The 18,423-nt window shown below is 40.8% G+C and overlaps 1 protein-coding gene and 1 long non-coding RNA gene across 3 annotated transcripts in view; one reads left to right on the forward strand and one right to left on the reverse strand.

The window, feature by feature from the left end:
- Positions 1 to 18,423, forward strand: part of LOC132403616 (uncharacterized) — a 331,526-nt gene that overhangs the window by 299,512 nt on the left and 13,591 nt on the right. The gene's annotated exons all lie outside the window — the stretch shown is intronic.
- Positions 1 to 18,423, reverse strand: part of LOC132403613 (collagen alpha-1(VII) chain-like) — a 414,548-nt gene that overhangs the window by 239,930 nt on the left and 156,195 nt on the right. The window contains exons 36-48 of the mRNA XM_059987065.1: positions 13,796 to 13,831; positions 13,287 to 13,331; positions 10,936 to 10,971; positions 10,738 to 10,782; positions 10,010 to 10,045; positions 9,872 to 9,907; positions 7,286 to 7,318; positions 6,316 to 6,387; positions 5,452 to 5,511; positions 2,405 to 2,440; positions 2,219 to 2,299; positions 870 to 902; positions 706 to 750 (exon numbers count right to left, since the gene is read on the reverse strand). Coding sequence (XP_059843048.1) covers positions 706 to 750; positions 870 to 902; positions 2,219 to 2,299; positions 2,405 to 2,440; positions 5,452 to 5,511; positions 6,316 to 6,387; positions 7,286 to 7,318; positions 9,872 to 9,907; positions 10,010 to 10,045; positions 10,738 to 10,782; positions 10,936 to 10,971; positions 13,287 to 13,331; positions 13,796 to 13,831 — 594 coding nt within the window. The remainder of the gene's footprint in view (positions 1 to 705; positions 751 to 869; positions 903 to 2,218; positions 2,300 to 2,404; positions 2,441 to 5,451; positions 5,512 to 6,315; positions 6,388 to 7,285; positions 7,319 to 9,871; positions 9,908 to 10,009; positions 10,046 to 10,737; positions 10,783 to 10,935; positions 10,972 to 13,286; positions 13,332 to 13,795; positions 13,832 to 18,423) is intronic.

An 18,423-nucleotide genomic window follows, 5' to 3' on the forward strand; every position in this document is an offset into this window, starting at 1 on the left:
CAATTCAGTCATCCAAATCATTGACATACAATGTGAAAGAAGCAGTCCCAACACTGACCTCTGCAGAACACCAGAAAAGATCCCCTTTATTGTGCTGTCATAATGCAATGATGTATTGAAATGAATTGCATGGATCGTATGCAAAATGAGTTTTTCATTGTACCTCAGTAAGTGTGACAATAATAAACCAACTAATTACATTTCCTTTGCAGCTTAGTGATGTCCTTCCTGTAACAGGGGGGCCAAAACTGAACACAGTAGTCCATGTGTGGCCTTACCAATGTCTTGTAAAACTGCAGCATAATGTCCCAACTTTTATCCTTTGTGCCAGACTGACGAAGCATGCCAAGATGCCTTTTTCACCACCCTGTTTACCTATGATACCATTTTCAGTGAACTATGTTTTCCGAGGTCCCTTTGTCCACAATATTCCTCAGGCCCGTATCAATCCTATCCTGGTTTGAACTCTTGTTTATCTGACAGTTTACTTATGTTCATAATTCAATTACTTCAAAGGGTATCCAAATCTGTACTTGATATAATTTTCAAGTCTATTGTATTTTGTGCTTGCAGAGCTGTAGACGTCAATTTCTCCAGCAGTTATAGGATGCAATTGCCATTCAATGACTGTTTCAGTCAAGAGCAGCTCAGGCAGCTCCCACACACAGCAATTAACAGAGGATATCAAAGTGATTTCATGCTCACCCGCAGTCCACGCTCCCCTGTGAAACCTGGAGGACCCATTTCACCCTAATTAGAAAATAAATCAGTAAATCAACAGTGATTTGGAAGTGGGATCAAATCATTTAGCAAAATGTTAACATATAGCATCATTCTCAACAATGAATTGGAAATCACATAAGCTGTACCTTGCCTGATTCACCTTTTTGACCCTTTGCCCCCTGTTAAGAACAAGATATATAGATTAAACAATACTCTCTGGCTACAGTAACAAGTCACAGAATCATCATATCTATAAAAACATTTGCTTCTAATTATTCCAGAATTTGGTTTTCTATCATGTTCCGAGAGGCAATGAGGAGGCCCAATCAGGGCTACCTCCACTCTTAAGTAAAGGATAATCCTGGGAGGCTCCGTAGAGCAAGCCCAATGAAGAAAAACAGCAGACTATCCTTGCATGCAGGGTAACAAAATCTTCAGAAGGTATTTCTCTCAACTGTTGCTAACACAGTGAAAAGGTCGACACTGGTGTTATACACCACTTATTGCATACCATCATTAAACACCCGCACCAACTGGGACTTGCTGTTCTCTCATCAGCACCATCAGGGAGGAGGTACAGGAGCTTGAAGACCCACAACATTTTAGGAACAGCTTCTTCCCGTCTGCCAGCAGATTTCCAAATGGTCCAAACACTACCTCAGTATTTCTATCTTTTGTACTATTCAGTAATTTATTTCTTATAGTAACTTTATATGTCTTGTGCTGTACTGTTGCCGCAATGCATTTCATGACATACTGTATGTCAGTGATAATAAACCTGATTCTGACTCTCTTGAATCAGAGAACAACATGGTGGTTTTATTGGCTCTGCCTTTCCTTCCCAGTGATCTCTCTAAGGAAGCTTTTTGTCATTGCTTAATATCTTTACATCGTCCTCCACACCAAACTGTGGTATCAGCTGTATCGCTGATTCTGCAGTCTTTTGCCTGAATTAAATGTTTATAGGTTAAAGTCACACTTGAGAGGATTGAATGCAGAACTCTAGACTGACTCTCCAGTGCTACAATGGGAATTTTTTGTTAACGTACACCTGAGAAACCATACATCCCCATTGTCTTTTTGGCTCAGTAGTTTTCACTTGTGATCTATATACCTAGTAAAGGGATAAGAAAGAATCAAAATGTGGGAGGGAAGAATGAAAGAAGTGCAAATTGATTTTTCAACAGCATAGGATGATCTATGCAACTTATACCAACAGTCACACTGTCCTCATTCTTTCAGAGGTATTCCCTTTGACATATTCATCATCTCTGCCTCCACCTCTTTCAACTTTAAACTAACTTGATTTCTCTCTTTCCCTGCTTTGATATAGCATCTTTGACCCAAACATTCACACTGCTTCTCTTTCGACAAATTTTGCCTGTCCTGCTGCTTCCGGTACTTTTTAATTTTTATTCCTGTTTAAAAGTCAATCCTTGACAAACAGACACAGCCCATCACAACAGCTCATATATAGCCTTTAAGTTTTACTTACATCTTTACCTCTTAATCCAATAGGGCCGGGGTTTCCTGGAGCACCAGGACTCCCCTCTTTCCCATCCATGCCGATTTCGCCCTATCCAAACAAGAAAACTTTAGTTTTTATTTGCTGTTTACTGCTGTTGTTGGCAGAGTAGAAAGCAGTGTCACATTAAGTATGAACAGCACAATTTGATCTTGCCTTTTCACCCGGTCTCCCCGATAAGCCAACATTCCCCTGTTGAAATAACAGAAATGAACAGTCCATTAGAAAATTGTGCCATTTGTGACTATTAAAACTTGTGACACAATTTTACCTAAAACACATGATAAATTATGATGCAGAGTATTATAGTAGTAGTCAGTAGTACAGTTATAAATATATGCCTATTGGGATAGTGTTCCCTTCATGATATTAGGTGTAAAGCATCTGCTAACCCACAAGGTTGGGTGGGACTACAACTAAAGGCTATGGGTTAAGGGTGAAACGGGAAAAGTTTAAGGGGTAAATGAGGGGAAATTTCTTCACTCAAATGGTCTTGAGAGTGTGGAACGAGCTGCCAGCATAAGTGGTGCATACATTGTTTAAGTTTGGATAGATACAGTGGTGCTCAAAAGTTTATGAACCCTGTATAATTTTCTCTGATCGCATTTTAGGTCATACTTATGCAGAAATACAGAAAATTCCACAGGGTTCACAAACTTTCCAGCATCACTGTACGTGGATGGGAGGCATCTCGAGAGTTATGGTCCCAGTGCAGGTCAACGGGAGTAGGCAGTTTTAAATGGTTCAGCACAGGCTAGATGGGCCAAAGGGCCTGGTTCTGTGCTGTACTTCTCTATGATTCTAAGAACGTTGACAACACTGAACCACTTAAGGAGGCATTCATGTGGGCAGCTCAAAGCTTAATAGTTGTAAGGATCAGCCAGCAGAAGGTTTAGGGAGAGAATTCCTTCTTCCCTTGGGGTTCAGCTGCTAATGACAGAGTGATGAAAATCAGAGATGTTTTGTGAGGTTTCTGCTAAGGAGGAGTGGGATCAAGGAGATCTGAAAACAAGAGAGCGGGCCTTTGGTATGTTGTATACCGGGTGAAACGCAAAGTCTTTGGGGTATCTGCAAGTCTGTGTCTTTGCTATTGCCTGCCTCACAGTTCAGCGCTCAGTGGCGGTGCCGATGCTTTTTTTTGCTGGTGGGGGGAAGGGGGATTATTGCTTGCTGCTGCTTATGCGCAGGTGGGAGGGGAGCTGGGGTGGGGGGTACTTTGGGGTTGTTCACTCTTTCCGGCACTCCTCTGGTTTTCTGGATGGCTGCGAAGAAAAAGCATTTCAGGATTTATATTGTTAACATTTCTCTGACATTAAATTGGACCCTTGAACCTTTGAGAGTAAGAATTTAAATTTGAGACATTGCTGAACTGGATTCCGGTGCAGATCCATAAGCCAAGGGCTGTTGGGTGAACAGGACTTGTTAATGAGAAGCAGAGAGTGAATGAGCTCAAGTTTATCCCAGGAGCTCAGCTTTTATGGCTAGAAGTCACAAAGCAGTCAAAGTGGATTTCAACAACACATGAGCTGAGGCACTGTTTAATTTGAAACCACCCCACTGAGACAACAGGATCAAATTTGGACAAATAAGTGATAAAGTGGCATCTGCAATATTTTCTGATGGAAATCTATTCATAGCAATTGGAAATTCCTGAATTCCACACTGTAAAGGCACAAGAGTCTATTGAATTTTGCATTTTGTGGAGTCGGAACACGACGGAGCTCTCTTCATGGCTCCATTAAATAAAGTGAACAAGGGGAAGATTCAGCACCAGCTGTCATCCTGTTAATATACATCACAACTCCTTAGAGCTGAGTGGGATAATAGAGTCAGAAGATATTGTCATGACTAGTCCTAATGCTAATTATTTTTGAATGTCATTTGTCAGAAATTTGATTGCATCATTTCTCATTATGCTTTAAATCCCAAATGGGAAATATTATTACATAGTGTTTTGCAATTCTGCTTTCAGAAACAGTTGTTTGGTGACACATAAGCAACTTCCCACTCAAACATCAAAGAGCAGACAGTTATTAAGACCAAATTAATTCTCGTGTGCCATCATTATTATCAAGTCTTTGCATGTCATGTATGATGGTGCTGGAGAAACAATAAAAACATCAACTTCAAATTAAGAGCATTTGCTTCAGTTTGTGAAAGTTTCATTCTCCCAACAAGACAACCAAATGACTGGACTAAGGGAAACTCACAATACTCAATAAATATGAATTAAGTAGATGGCAATAAGTGGACATAGTTATAGAGGCATAGAGCTATAGAATTGTATAGCACCGAAATGGGTCTTTTGGCCAAGTTCATGCTAACCTTTTGTTCATCTACTCAAATCTCATTTGCCTGCATTAGGTCCATATCCTCCTATGCCTTGCCTGTTTAAATGTCTGACCAAATGTCTCTTCAACTTAATAATTGATCAGTGAGTCCAGAAGGTCCTCCAGCCATGACTTCCAGATATCAACCACTCTCTAAAATTAAAACTACCCCATAAAATCCCTTTAAAACCTCCTTCCTCTCACCTATACTCTCAGATTTTATGTATCCCTTCCCCTGGATCTAACTGAATTATGCCTCTTATAATTTTTCATACCTCTATTAAGTTACTCCTGAGCCTGATTAGCTCTAGGCAAAACAAACCCAATGTTATCTGATGTCTCTGCAGAACTAAAGTCTTCCAATCCAGGCAAGGTCCTGGTGAATCTCCCTTTGCAACCTCTCCACCATAACTGCAGTCTTCTAATAGCATGGTGGTCCGAACTGCAAACAATACCCCAAGTACAGTCTAACAGTTATTGTTAAATTCTGTTGGAAAGGGAAAGGTTCATTAACACAAGATATTGTGCAGATGTTGTTAGTCTTGAGCAACACACACAAAATGCTGGAAGAACTCAGCGTCAGGCAGCATCTCTGGAGGGGAATAATCAGTCAACATTTCGGGCCAAGACCTTTCATCAGTGAGCTAAGGTGGGACATTTATTCAAAGTCAGATATAATTGACAAACATATCTTAATGAGTCATCTGTCTACCATGTATCAGATACATTTAATTGGTTTTTAAATGCTAACCTCTTAGTACAAAATATGGAAGATGACAATCATATGACAGATTAGAAAACACATTCAAAAACATACATCCCATTGCTTTCAGAGATAAACTGTCTCCATGATAGAAAACTTCTGTTACTCACCCTTTCACCTGGTTCTCCTTTGGGGCCAGGTTGACCTGGAATTCCATATCCTGGGCTTCCCTTTAAAGATAAATTTATCACAGTTTGAAACAAAAAGGTAGGCTTCCCTGGGGAGAGAATGCCTTAGAGCAGAAGGCTTTTGTGAAGCACTGTTAAGTACAATATTTCACGTGGGTATGGATGTTGGGTGTTGAAGACGAGAGGGGAAGCTGGACAGGAAACACAGGCTGAGTAGCCACGGTTTACTTTGATGTGCATCCAGAGAGTGGTATTCCTAACTTGCCCAAATCAATCCTTTACCCTTTTACTGAGTATTAGTTAATGACATAATTACCCACAATAGGGGCTGACAATAAATGCAAGATCTTAAGCTTCTTATTCTCCCATCAGTTGTAAGTGATGAGAAGTTTTAAGTTATGGGAACTGACAAAATTTTAGAAGTTCTCTCTCCAGTTATGGGCACAAACCAGGCATCTCACTGCAGCCTACAAATCCTTGTATCCTTTAAGACCATGAACAGAGTTCATCTGGCACAAATTTGAATGTCAACATTGCAAATAGAGTCACTTGTCTGCTATCTGCTTGTTAATAATGCTGCAATTTGAATCAGATCAAAAAATGATGAAGAATAGGAATGAATGTGAAGAATTATCAGCTGACTGTTAATTAAAGGCATTTCAGCCTCCATCACAGTGACATGGTTTCCTTGTATCTCTGAGTAAACAGGGCCTAAAGTTTACTCAGATTAGCCAATTTGCAATACATGTGGCCTGATGAGCCATTGTTTTTCAACTAGATTGAATTTTGGAAGTGTATAATTCATGTGTAAAGCTCATTGTACCATTGGGAAAATTTAACTAGTACCTTTTCACCTTTAATCCCTTGGATCCCTTGATTGCCTTTGGGTCCCATAGGTCCAGGTGGTCCAGCATCTCCCTGCCAGAAAGAGAATGCATCCAATCAAATGTTTGAATCAGATTTAATAGTGTTTGATTTAATAATAATCAAAATAGTATACAGGTATGGAGAAAGCTGCTGACTATGAAACTCACTGTATTTTTCTTCAAAAGAACTGGTAATGAAAGACTTTCTGCACCACACAATCCTACTCTCAAGTTAGCAACTGGTTTCACCACAGAATAAATTTTTATTGTACTCAAATTGCTGTACCATTTATGACATTGATAAAGGTGACATTGCTCAACTTTTCACAAGTAACAGTGTCCATTTATAACTTAGCTTACTTCGATTTACTTATAAGAGGTACATATATGATGGAGGTCCTTTTAACCTTGTGACTTGTCAAGATCCACGATGAGGATATGTAACATTGACAAACAACAAGCTCCTGAGAACAGAAACATTGACAGCCATCTCCCGTAAGTGATGGATATGTTAACATGAATGCTTTCACCTTTAGACAGGTCTGAAGAATAATCATATTACTACCTTCAGCATTTTTTGTTTGATTTCACTAACAAAGTAGTGAAAGGAGAGACCAACATTTTAAATTGCTCCTAAAATTATTTTTGTCTCCTGGATTGTCAGCTCTCCAAGTATCACTAAAGATATTTTCTTGGAGAAATAGTACAAGGAAGTTACATTTAATTTTCATTTCCTTTCACCAATTTCAACCATTAGTTTGATGTTTGGCAAGGTGAAGTTTTTAAGAATATGGCAACCTCGCATTAATCTGATTTGTCATATGGCGTTCAATCAGAATTTGCTTATGTGGGCACAAATTATAAATAAAAGGGAAATTTTCTTTTCAACAATTTATATCATAAACCAATTGGATGATTTCAAGACTTCGTGCAAAGAACTAATCACTTACCCGAGCTCCTTTATTCCCAGTGGGTCCCACTATCTAAGATGAATAAAAGAAAGAATTGAAACACTTATATTTATACTTTAATTTCCTATTGCTGATTAAATGAATCCATTTTCTCATAATGCACAAGAATTTTAAGAAATATTCAAAAGTGCTTTTAAAAAGAGGCATTGATAACTATACCGGATACAGTATTTATTGATAAAATGGATAACTGGAAAATTGCAGGTGTGATTCTGCTATTTAAGAAGGGTAGGAGGCAACAGAAATGAATCTATAGACCTGTTAGCGTGACATCAGCGGTTGGGAAGTTGTTGGAATCAATTTTTAGTATGAGATTATGGAGTACTTGGAGGCATATGACAAGATAGAGGGCAAGGACAGAGAGTTAAAAATCTATAAATAATTTAGTGTTTCAAAGAATTTTTTTATTTTTCTCAAGGGTGAATGGACATCTGAAGCACATTATCAAATGTAAAAATAAAGCTGAATCAATTAACTCCTTTACCAAACTGCGTTAACATTCCTTCCAACAGAATGAAAAGTTCTTCTAAAACTACATTGTATATTTGATAAAGTACAGGTAAAACACTTGGCACTCAGAGCAAGCGTTGTATACAGAGAACATTTGGAAGTGCAGGTATACTCCTCATGGAGCCCTGTCAAACCTCTCTGCTGCATTATTCTTAGCGGCCACAGGGTGGACACTTTATTAGCTTGAATAAATATTTGAAACTGTCGAATAGAGCCAATGAAATTAATCAAAATCAGGGTTAATATCATCAGCATAAGTGGTGAAATTTGTTGTTTGTACACAGAGTGTTAGTCCTGAAGGAAGTTCAAAGAGAAGGTCATCTCAGTTTATTTCTCAGCATTCAGCTGTAACAGACTTTCACACATCCTGGTCTTTATATCATACAGGCATGTTTGAGGTGAATGAAGGAGGCAGTCTAGTGCTGACTTGTGTATTGAGAATAAAAAGATCAAACCGTGGACTAGTGAAGATAAACACAAGTAAACTTCATAGTAAACCCACTGAGGTTAAAAAAGGTGAGGGCTAACTATTTGAAAGTTCAAAATAAATTTTAAAACCAGAATACATTTATGTCACCTCATGCAACCCCGAGATTCTTTTTCCTGTAGGCATACTCAGTAAATCTATAGAACAGTAACTGTAACAGGATCGATGACAGATAAAGGAGAGCATAGGAGACAAACTCTGCAAATATAAATAAATAATGAGAACACAAGATAAAGAGTTCTTAAAGTGAGATCATTGGTCAATAGATGAGTGTAGTTATCTCCTTTTGTTCAGGAGCCTCATGGCTGAGGGATAGTAACTGTTCTTGATCCTGGATCCCCTGATCCCTTCCCCTTGTAGATAACTGAACACTGCCAATTCTTTTATCATTTTTTTTTCCTTTTAAGGGGAATATTCTGTTAGATTGCTTTATTTATTGTGCTGGTTTTTATACTAATTAACTGTTAAATGAAGCCTGGCTCGTCGTGAGTAATTTGAATAAACTAGATTTGCAGTCAATCTCAAGGTTCCTTGCTCCATAATTTTACTCAATTCTCCGCAGGCAGTCAAGTTTGTAGAACTCACTGCAGTCCCTCTGTGTTCTCCTTCTCTTCCCAAGAGATCTCTGGGAAATCTGGGCACTGAACCTGTCTGTGCCAGGTTAGTCTTGAAACAAAAACAGGGAAAAATCTGCAGATGCTGGAAATCAAAGTAACACACCCAAAATGCTGGAGGAACTCAGCAGGCCAGGCAATGTCAATGGAAAAGAATAAACAGCTGACGTTTCAGGCCGAGATGACTTCTCAACTCTTTTTTCCAGTCATGATGAAGGGCCTTAGCCCAAAACAGTGACTGTTTACTCTTTTCATAGGTGCTGCCTGGCCTGCTGAGTTCCTTCAGCATTTTGTTTGTATTATTTTGATTTCCAGCATCTGCAGAGTTTCTCTTGTTCGTTTAGTCCGGAAACAGGTTAAAAATCTCCATTCATTTAAATGGAGAGCAGAAACTCAAAGGATAAGATTCAAGTAACTTTGTTTCCTTAATTAACTGAGTTAATTTAAACATTTTGAATCATTAACTTTATTTTACATAAATTACTTAATTATTTCTCAATTTCAATTTTTTAATTATGTTAATAATTTTTTATATATTTCTGAAAATCAGAGTTTTGCTAATTCCCAGCCATTCAATCGTTTTAGACAGGCAGATGATGTGCCAAACCTTCCTTGAAGCCAGACTTCCATTTTCATTGGGCAAGTATTGCACATCACTGGTCCTTACAGCTCATTGGGGTAGACTAGATTGAAGCAATCAGCCAGCGAGGTGTCATGTACCATATGTTGTGCATTACTGTCTAATGGTTTTCAACATTTTAATCCACATGATGTTACCAATGCTTCTCTTATTTGCATAGTAGATATAACTTGGTAAAAATATTTAGAACACTTCAAGAACCACCATTAGACCCAGAGCAGCAAAAGGAGAATTTGGTCAGGTGACCAAAACTTATTTTTCAGAGAATTAGAAATATATTAAAGGAAGAAAGAAAAATATTAAGAAATAATTACCCCTTTGGCTGGATCTCCTGGATAGCCTCTATCTCCCTATCAGTGAAGCAAATGGAACAAAATTAAGGCATCGTATCTCAGTTAGTGCCATGATTAAAACCACTATAATTCAAGCATGAGCTTGAGCAAATCACTTACTTTGTTTCCTTTCAAACCTATCGGTCCTGGAAGTCCCTATCAAAGAGGCAAATTTGAGGAATATGGTAAGGGAAATGGTTTTAAAAATCAGAAAACTTTAAGGACTTCTTAAAATCCTGTATTGGACTGCAAAGCACTCCAGCATGTAGTGAAAACTGCCCACCGGATTATCGACACCCAGTTGCCCACCATTGAGAACATCTACCATAAATGCTGCCTGGCAGGGCGAAAAGCATTATCAAGGATGCATCTCACCCTAACCATAGACTTTTTACTCTCTCCCATCCGGTAGGCGCTACAGGAGCCTCCGCTCCTGCACCAGCAGGCACAGGAAGAGATTCTTCCCTGAGGCTGTGACCCTGCTGCACCTCACATCACAGTGCTAAGCAGTATTACACCCATATTGGACTGTCTTAGTACTTTAATATTTGTGTGCTGTAGTACTTACTTTTTATTCACAGTTATTTTGTAAATAACACTGTTCTTTGCATTTCTGGTTAGATGCTGACTGCATTTCATTTGGCTTTGTATCTGTACTCAGCACAATGACAATGAAGTTGAATCTAATCTAATCTGATTACTGTTACACCTCTGAATTTGCTGCCTACTGCTGCAATTAATAGGTCATCCAATATATGTTGCTGTCAATATCCACAAGGACCTACAAACTTTATCCCTGTAAGTAACGAGCAATATATCAGAAACCAAAACAAATGATATTTTCTTACTGCAAATCCCTGTGGCCCCAATTCACCAATTTCTCCTTTGTTTCCCTGTAAATAGAATTTGAAATTGCTGTGAATTATTGCAAAGTTTTTCACCCAGTTCAGATTAAGAATGCAATTCTTATTATACAGTTCTTGTGTCTACCAGCTTCGCATTCATTCTGTACAATGTGTGGGTTTAGTTAATGTCCAGGATCTTACCTTTTCCCCTCGATCTCCTTTGGGTCCACGTTTGCCCTGCATAATTGAAAAAGAGCTAAAATAATAACTTCCTCAGTTATCAGAAATGTGCCTACTGTACTAACAAACTCAACTCAAAAATTCAGATGCAAGAAACAAACAGTGACTGGATGGAAAATAAAGGCTGAATGATGAAAGTAATTCAGGTGCAAGGCAAAAGGAATATTCAATGGGACAAGTAAAGAAACTCAAGATTAATTTAAAGCATTGACGAGGATTAAAGCAGAACTGCTACTAATTTTGCTGTTGTTGTCACTGTGATCGCAGAGACACTGAATCTACCATATACAAGTCCTTATTCATCGCAACAAGCAGGCATTCTCAAAGAAACACTCAGTAAAGGATCACAAACCCAAAAGTACATCACATTTTATACCCTTAAGATCAAAGTTAACAATAGGTGTTTCAATATAATTTCAATAATTACAATGTCATTGTTTACTTTAATATACTTTGGGTTAACAAGTGGTTCCTTTGAGGTACATATTTACACTGGAAGCACCTTATAATTGATAAGACACCTCTGAAGGTTCAACTGCCCTTGTTTGGAGAAAATAATTTGAATAGATATTCTAAACACTTCTGATGATAGAGAGCTTAATGAAACCTATAGTTGCCTGAGTTCATGCAGGCCAATTGACACAGCCCCATTGTCTTAACGTTTGGCTGATTCATATGCAAACATTTCACAGTCAGCATTTTGCAAATCATATCTCTTACAGATTGTATAGTTTATTTGTGAAGTTGTGCTTTTAATTTCAATTTACTGCTTGCAATTTACAATTTGCTTTAAGAACTTAAGACTACTTCTTGTTTAAATTAATATCTGCTATATTCATTTAACCCCAGAATACTCCCTAACAGCTGCAATACAAGTAAATTATTAACTAAAATTATTGAATCTATTTTTGAATCTGGATATCTGTTATCCTTACATCCCATGACGTTTAAGTAAGGCTTTAGACAACCATTTGCAAATGTTCTTCTTGGTAGGCTGATCCAGAAGATTAAGTCATAGATGATCCAGTGCTGGGATCACTGTTGCAGGTATGATTTGGATGACAATATAGGTCTTCTGGTGATTACATCTGCAGACACCATGGAAACTGCTGGAGTTGTGGATAGTCAAGGTTAAACTTGAGTTTATTGTCATATATACAAGGACATATGTCCATCAGTGCAGCAGCATCACAAATACAAGGTATCATAAACAGCTTTCAGAAGAAAAGCATACGTTAAATATAGTTTTTTCAAGAACACAATTAGAACAAAAAAGGGTCAATTTTAATGCAATATGATCATAATGTTGCTCAGCTTTGGTGGTGTGGGACTGGTATTTAGTACCCTCTTGCCCAAAGTTAGCTACACAAGATGGTAGATGCAAGAGGCTGCGAGGATGGCTGACCAAGGATAGAGCAAAATGTTGATCAGTTAGAAATTTGATCAGAAAGAAGACAGATGGAATTTCATCCCATCAAGTTTGAGGCAATGCATTTTGGAAAGCAAATGCAAGAAAATTAAAATTCATGTTCAACTTTATTGTTGTCATAGGGATACCTACAGGGGGCATAAACACCACGAAAGAGCCTTTTTGCAGAAGCACTACGCAACAAGTTATACAGCAAATGGCAGGAACCTTCAGAGTCCTAATATGCAGAGGGGTTTTGGGGTGCAAGCTTTCACACTTTCAGGGTGGAATCAATGAAAGTGGCAACACAATGGGTAGGAAGTAAAGAAGGCACAGGCATGTTTGCCTTATTGGTTGGGGCACAGACTATAAAAATTTTTTAGTCATGTCACAGGTGTATATAATTTTGGTTAGGAAGGAGGTTAGCTGGAAGGTGATAGATGAAGCCAGGTAGGCCAAAGGAATCCGATAGGAGAGGAGAGTGGACAATAGGAGAATGAGAAGGCAGAGGGGACCTAAGGGTTAAGTAATAGGCATGCGACATGTTCTTGAAAAAAAATGTACTTAACATGTTTTTCTTGTGAATACTACTGAGATGATATCTTGTGCCTGTGATGCTTCTGCAATTAAGTTTTTCATTGCTCCGGCAAACATGTGTCTTTGTGTATATGACAAACTCAACTTCGACCTTGACTATGCATGACTCCGGCAGTGTCTACATGTCTGCAAAAGTAATAATCAGAAGACGTGTATTTCCATCCAAATCATACCTGCAACAGAGATCCCAGCACTGGATCCTATATGACTTAAGTTCTGATCGCTGAAGCATTTGGAGGATGTACAAGGATCACTAACAAAGCATAAACTTGGCAGCAAAACCAAGTGTAACTTACTCAACTCTCACCTTTTGGCCAGCCTCTCCATTCTTCCCTTTGTCTCCTTGATCACCCTAAGGAGAACAGATGGATAAAATAATATTTCAGTAACCATTTCAGGGTTTGAGGCTTCAGGTTAGAGACAGATTTTACTGCCATGCCTGAACTGGTGTTTCCTAACATTCTCTTTCACTGGGATCCTGTCCCATTTCCCCGATTATGGTCCTATGCCCCTCCCCCTCCACCCACAGAATAAAACTCCTGCTGTTCTTACAGTGAGACTTTTCTGAAGGAAGAAATAACTTGCATTTATGTGATACCTCGCAGGATCTCAGGATGTCAAAGCACTTTGCAGCCAGCATGAAACTATGTTTAAATTGAGTCATTGCTGTTATTGAGGAATCACAGCTGCAAAAGTGTAACAGCAAGAACAGACAATGAAAGGCACTAATGATCAGCTAATCTATGTTTTTGTGATTTTTTAGTGAATGAATACAGACCACCAAAGAGATTTATGGATATTTACAAAATGACTTGCCTTGTAACCTGGGCTCCCCTGTGGGCCAGTAGCTCCCTGAAGGAGAAAAAATTGTCATTAGTTCTTTAACAAGAAAAAAATGAATAAAAGCCAAAAGAATTTTTTTAATTATAATGGTGCATGTCCAGACAAGTTCCAAGGAACATAGACAATATATTGATCAATCTTTCAGTTTAATCTGTACAATAAATACATGCTCATGCACTTTGGTAGAAGAAATAAATGTGCAGACTATTTTCTAAACGGGGAGGAAAATACAAATATCTGAGACGCTGAGGGACTTGGGAGTCCTTGTGCAGAACACCCTGAAGGTTAATTTTCCAGGTTGAGTTGGTAGTGAGAAAGACAAATGCAGTGTTAGCATTCATTTCAAGAGGTCTTGATTAAAAGAGCAGGGTGTGATGCTGGGGCTTTATAAGGCATTGGTATATAGCAATGAAATTCTGTTTTTTTAAATATATCTCATCATCATCAGGTGCCATACTTTCTTCCCTTCAACCTTTCCCATAACTACCGTGCATTCTAACTCCTCTTTCCTAATCACGTGTGTGTGTATAAACACACACACACAAATAAAATTAAACGCATGAAATTCTGCACATGCTGGAAATCTAGAGCAATAAACACAAGATGCTGGAGGAACTCAGCAGACCAGGCAACATCTACGGAGAGAAGAAGTCGACATTTCAGGTCAAAACCCTTTAGTAGGAAGGTGTTGGATATGAACCAGGTGAATTTGAGGGCAGGGTAGAAGTTGGAAGCAAAGTGGATGAAATTGAAGAGTTCAGCATGGGTGCAGGAGCAGCACCAATGCAGTCATTGACGTAGCAGAGGAACGATGCGGATGGCCACCAGTGTAGGCTTGGAACATAGACTGTTCCTTTTAGCCAGCAAACAGGCAGGCATAGCTGGATACCCCTTTTGTTTGAAGGAGGTGGGAGGAGCCAGAGGAGAAATTATTGAGAGTGAGGATGTTCAGCTAGACAGAGGAGAGTGGTCGTGGAGGGGAACTGGCCTCAAATTCACCTGGTCCATTTCTGACACCTCCCTTCCTTTTTTCAATCTCACTGTCTCTATCTCCAGAGACAGCTCATCCACCAATGTCTATTACAAACTCACAGACTCTCACAGCTACCTGGACTATACCTTGTCCCACCCTGCTACTTGTAAAAACGCTATCCCCTCCTCTCAATTCCTCCGCCTCCGCTGCATATGCTCTCAAGGGGAGACTTTTTATTCTAGAATAAAGGAGGTGTCCTCCTTTCTCAAAGAAACTGGCTTCCCTTCCTCCACTATCAATGCTGCCAGCAACCATATATCTTCCATTTCTCACATGCCTGCTCATGCCCCATCCTGCTGCCACTCTACCAGAGATAGGGTTCCTCTTGTCGTCACCTACCACCTCACCAGCTTCTGTGCTCAGCACAGAAATCTCCATAACCTCTACCACCTCCAACTGGTTCCCACCACCAAGCACATCTTTCCCTGCCCCCCATTTTCTGCTTTCCACAGGGATCACTCCCTTGTCCATTCATCACTCCCCACTGATCTCACTCCCGGCACTAATCCCCGCCATTCATCACTCCCCACTGATCTCACTCCCGGTACTAATCCCCGCCATTCATCACTCCCCACTGATCTCACTCCCGGCACTAATCCCCGCCATTCATCACTCCCTACTGATCTCACTCCCGGCACTAATCCCCGCCATTCATCACTCCCTACTGATCTCACTCCCGGCACTAATCCCCGCCATTCATCACTCCCTACTGATCTCACTCCCGGCACTAATCCCCGGCATTCATCACTCCCTACTGATCTCACTCCCGGCACTAATCCCCGGCATTCATCACTCCCTACTGATCTCACTCCCGGCACTAATCCCCGGCATTCATCACTCCCCACTGATCTCACTCCCGGCACTAATCCCCGCCATTCATCACTCCCCACTGATCTCACTCCCGGTACTAATCCCCGCCATTCATCACTCCCTACTGATCTCACTCCCGGCACTAATCCCCGCCATTCACCACTCCCCACTGATCTCACTCCCGGCACTAATCCCCGCCATTCACCACTCCCCACTGATCTCACTCCCGGCACTAATCCCCGGCATTCATCACTCCCCACTGATCTCACTCCCGGCACTAATCCCTGCCATTCACCACTCCCCACTGATCTCACTCCCGGCACTAATCCCCGCCATTCACCACTCCCCACTGATCTCACTCCCGGCACTAATCCCCGCCATTCATCACTCCCCACTGATCTCACTCCCAGCACTAATCCCCGCCATTCACCACTCCCCACTGATCTCACTCCCGGCACTAATCCCCGCCATTCATCACTCCCCACTGATCTCACTCCCGGCACTAACCCCCGCCATTCATCACTCCCGGCACTAATCCCCGCCATTCATCACTCCCTACTGATCTCACTCCCGGCACTAACCCCTGCAAGTGCAACAGGTGCTTCACCTACCTCTACAACTCCTCTTTCACTACCATTCAGGGCCTTAAACCGTCGTTCCAGGTGAGATGACTCTTCACCTGTGAGACTGTTTGGGTCATATACTGTGTTCGGTGATCTCAGTGTGGCTTCCTGTATATCGGTGAGACCCGAAGTCGATTGGGAGACCACTTCGCCGAGCATCTATGCTCCATCTGCCAGAGAAAGCAGGAGCTCCCAGTGTCCACCCATTTTAATACCACTTTTCATTCACATTCCGATATGTCCATCCATGGCCTCCTCCACTGTTGTGATGAGGCCACACTCAGGTTGGAGGAACAGCAGCATTTGGGCAGCCTCTAACCTGATAGCATGAATATTGATTTCTCAAATATCCGGTGATGCCTCCCACCCCCTTTCCCCTTCACAATTCCCCATCCCCTTTTCCCTCACACACTTTACCTCCTTGCCCACCCATGGCCTCCCTCTGGTGCTTCTTCCCCTTTTTTCTTTCTTCCATGGCTTCCTGTCTCTTTCACCAATCAACATCTCAGCTCTTTACTTCATCCCTCCCCATCCCTCACCTACTACCTGGTTGTTCTCTCTCCCTCCCCCAACCTTTTAAATCTACTCCTTAGCTTCTTCTCTCCAGTCCTGCTGAAGGGTTTCAGCTGGAAACATCGACTGTACTCTTTTTCTCAGATGCTGCCCGGCCTGCTGAGTTCCTCCAGCATTTTGTGTGTGTTGTGAAGAACTCAGCATGTCAGGCAGCATCTGATGAAGGGAGTAAACAGGTAACATTTCAGACCTGGGCCCTTCATCCGGACTGGTGTTCTCCTCCATCTGAAATTCAGTCTGGGTAGCTTCCAACCTGATGATATGAGCACTAGTTTCTCTGACTTCCAGTAATCTCTCCTGACTCCCTCCCTTTCCTCCAACTTCTTATTTTGGGTTCTGCTCCTTTTTCAGTCCTGAAGAAGGATCTTGACTGCTTAATCCCCTCCATAGATGCTGCTATAACATGAACCTACCTTCACTGATTTTAATGTAACTGATGAGTAATTTTAAAACTTACTTGATAAACATGTTATGTTGCTTTTACAACTTTTGAGTGGAGTTATTTTCCTTTTCAATTGCACAGGACTACTCCTTGTTCTGATATCTACAAAGCCTACATCTGCCTCCAACCCCAGCCCCCTGTTTTCACCCTTCCCTTCAGCCATCTCCGTCATTCTGAAATGCTGAGTTATCATATCTAAGCTGTTCCCATGTTCCTCTGCAGAATATGGGACTGAATAAACCGCGAGACGTGTTTATACGTGCAGGCAGGGTTTTCATCTAACTTATGATGTATGAACAACAGCAAAGCTCTGAGATTTCCTGCATCATGTTTATACTTCATTACTCAGGCACACAATCTTCCCTATAATGAATCTCTCTTCTATTTTATATACTTTACTATTACTACTTCCTGGAAGTTCAAGTTTATTGTCAAACAACTCTACAACATATACTGCCAAATGAAACAATGTTCCTCCAGACTAAGGTGCACAGCACAGTATATATAACTCATACACATAACACAAAGTAGTACTACCCAAATAAATTAATAAATAATCAGTTGCATATACAAGTTAAAAAGTAAACTGTGTATTGTTACTGGTACATCACGTGATGAGACCTGGGTGGTGGTGGGGAGTTCAGTAGTCTCATGGTCAGGGAGAAGAAGCTGTTGCCCATCCTAACAGTTCCTGTCCTGACACTGCAGTTTCTCCTGGTGGAGGGGGTTCAAAGAGACTGTTCGATGGATATGAACAATCACTGACGTTGCTCAGGCCTTGCAAACGGAGTGCTCCTGATAAATATCTTGCATGGGTGGAAGGGAAACCCAAAGATCCTCTCAGCAGTTCTCACAATACTAGGGACCTGTGGTCAGATGGCTTGCAATTCCCGTACCAGTGGTCAAGCGGGCCAGGACACTCTCGATGGTGCACCAGTAAAATTTGGTTAACGTGGCAGCGGAGGGGGACTTCACTCGCCCCAGTCTCCTCAGGAATTGGAGACGTTTCTATGTTTTCTTGACCAAAGAGACAGTGGTGAGGCACCAAATGAGACTCCCAGAAACATGGTGCTTCTTAGCTCTCTCGGTAAAGGAATGATGGACATGCAGGGGGGGATGG

The sequence above is a fragment of the Hypanus sabinus genome, chromosome 13 (assembly GCF_030144855.1).
Source record: "Hypanus sabinus isolate sHypSab1 chromosome 13, sHypSab1.hap1, whole genome shotgun sequence".
NCBI lineage: Eukaryota > Metazoa > Chordata > Chondrichthyes > Myliobatiformes > Dasyatidae > Hypanus > Hypanus sabinus.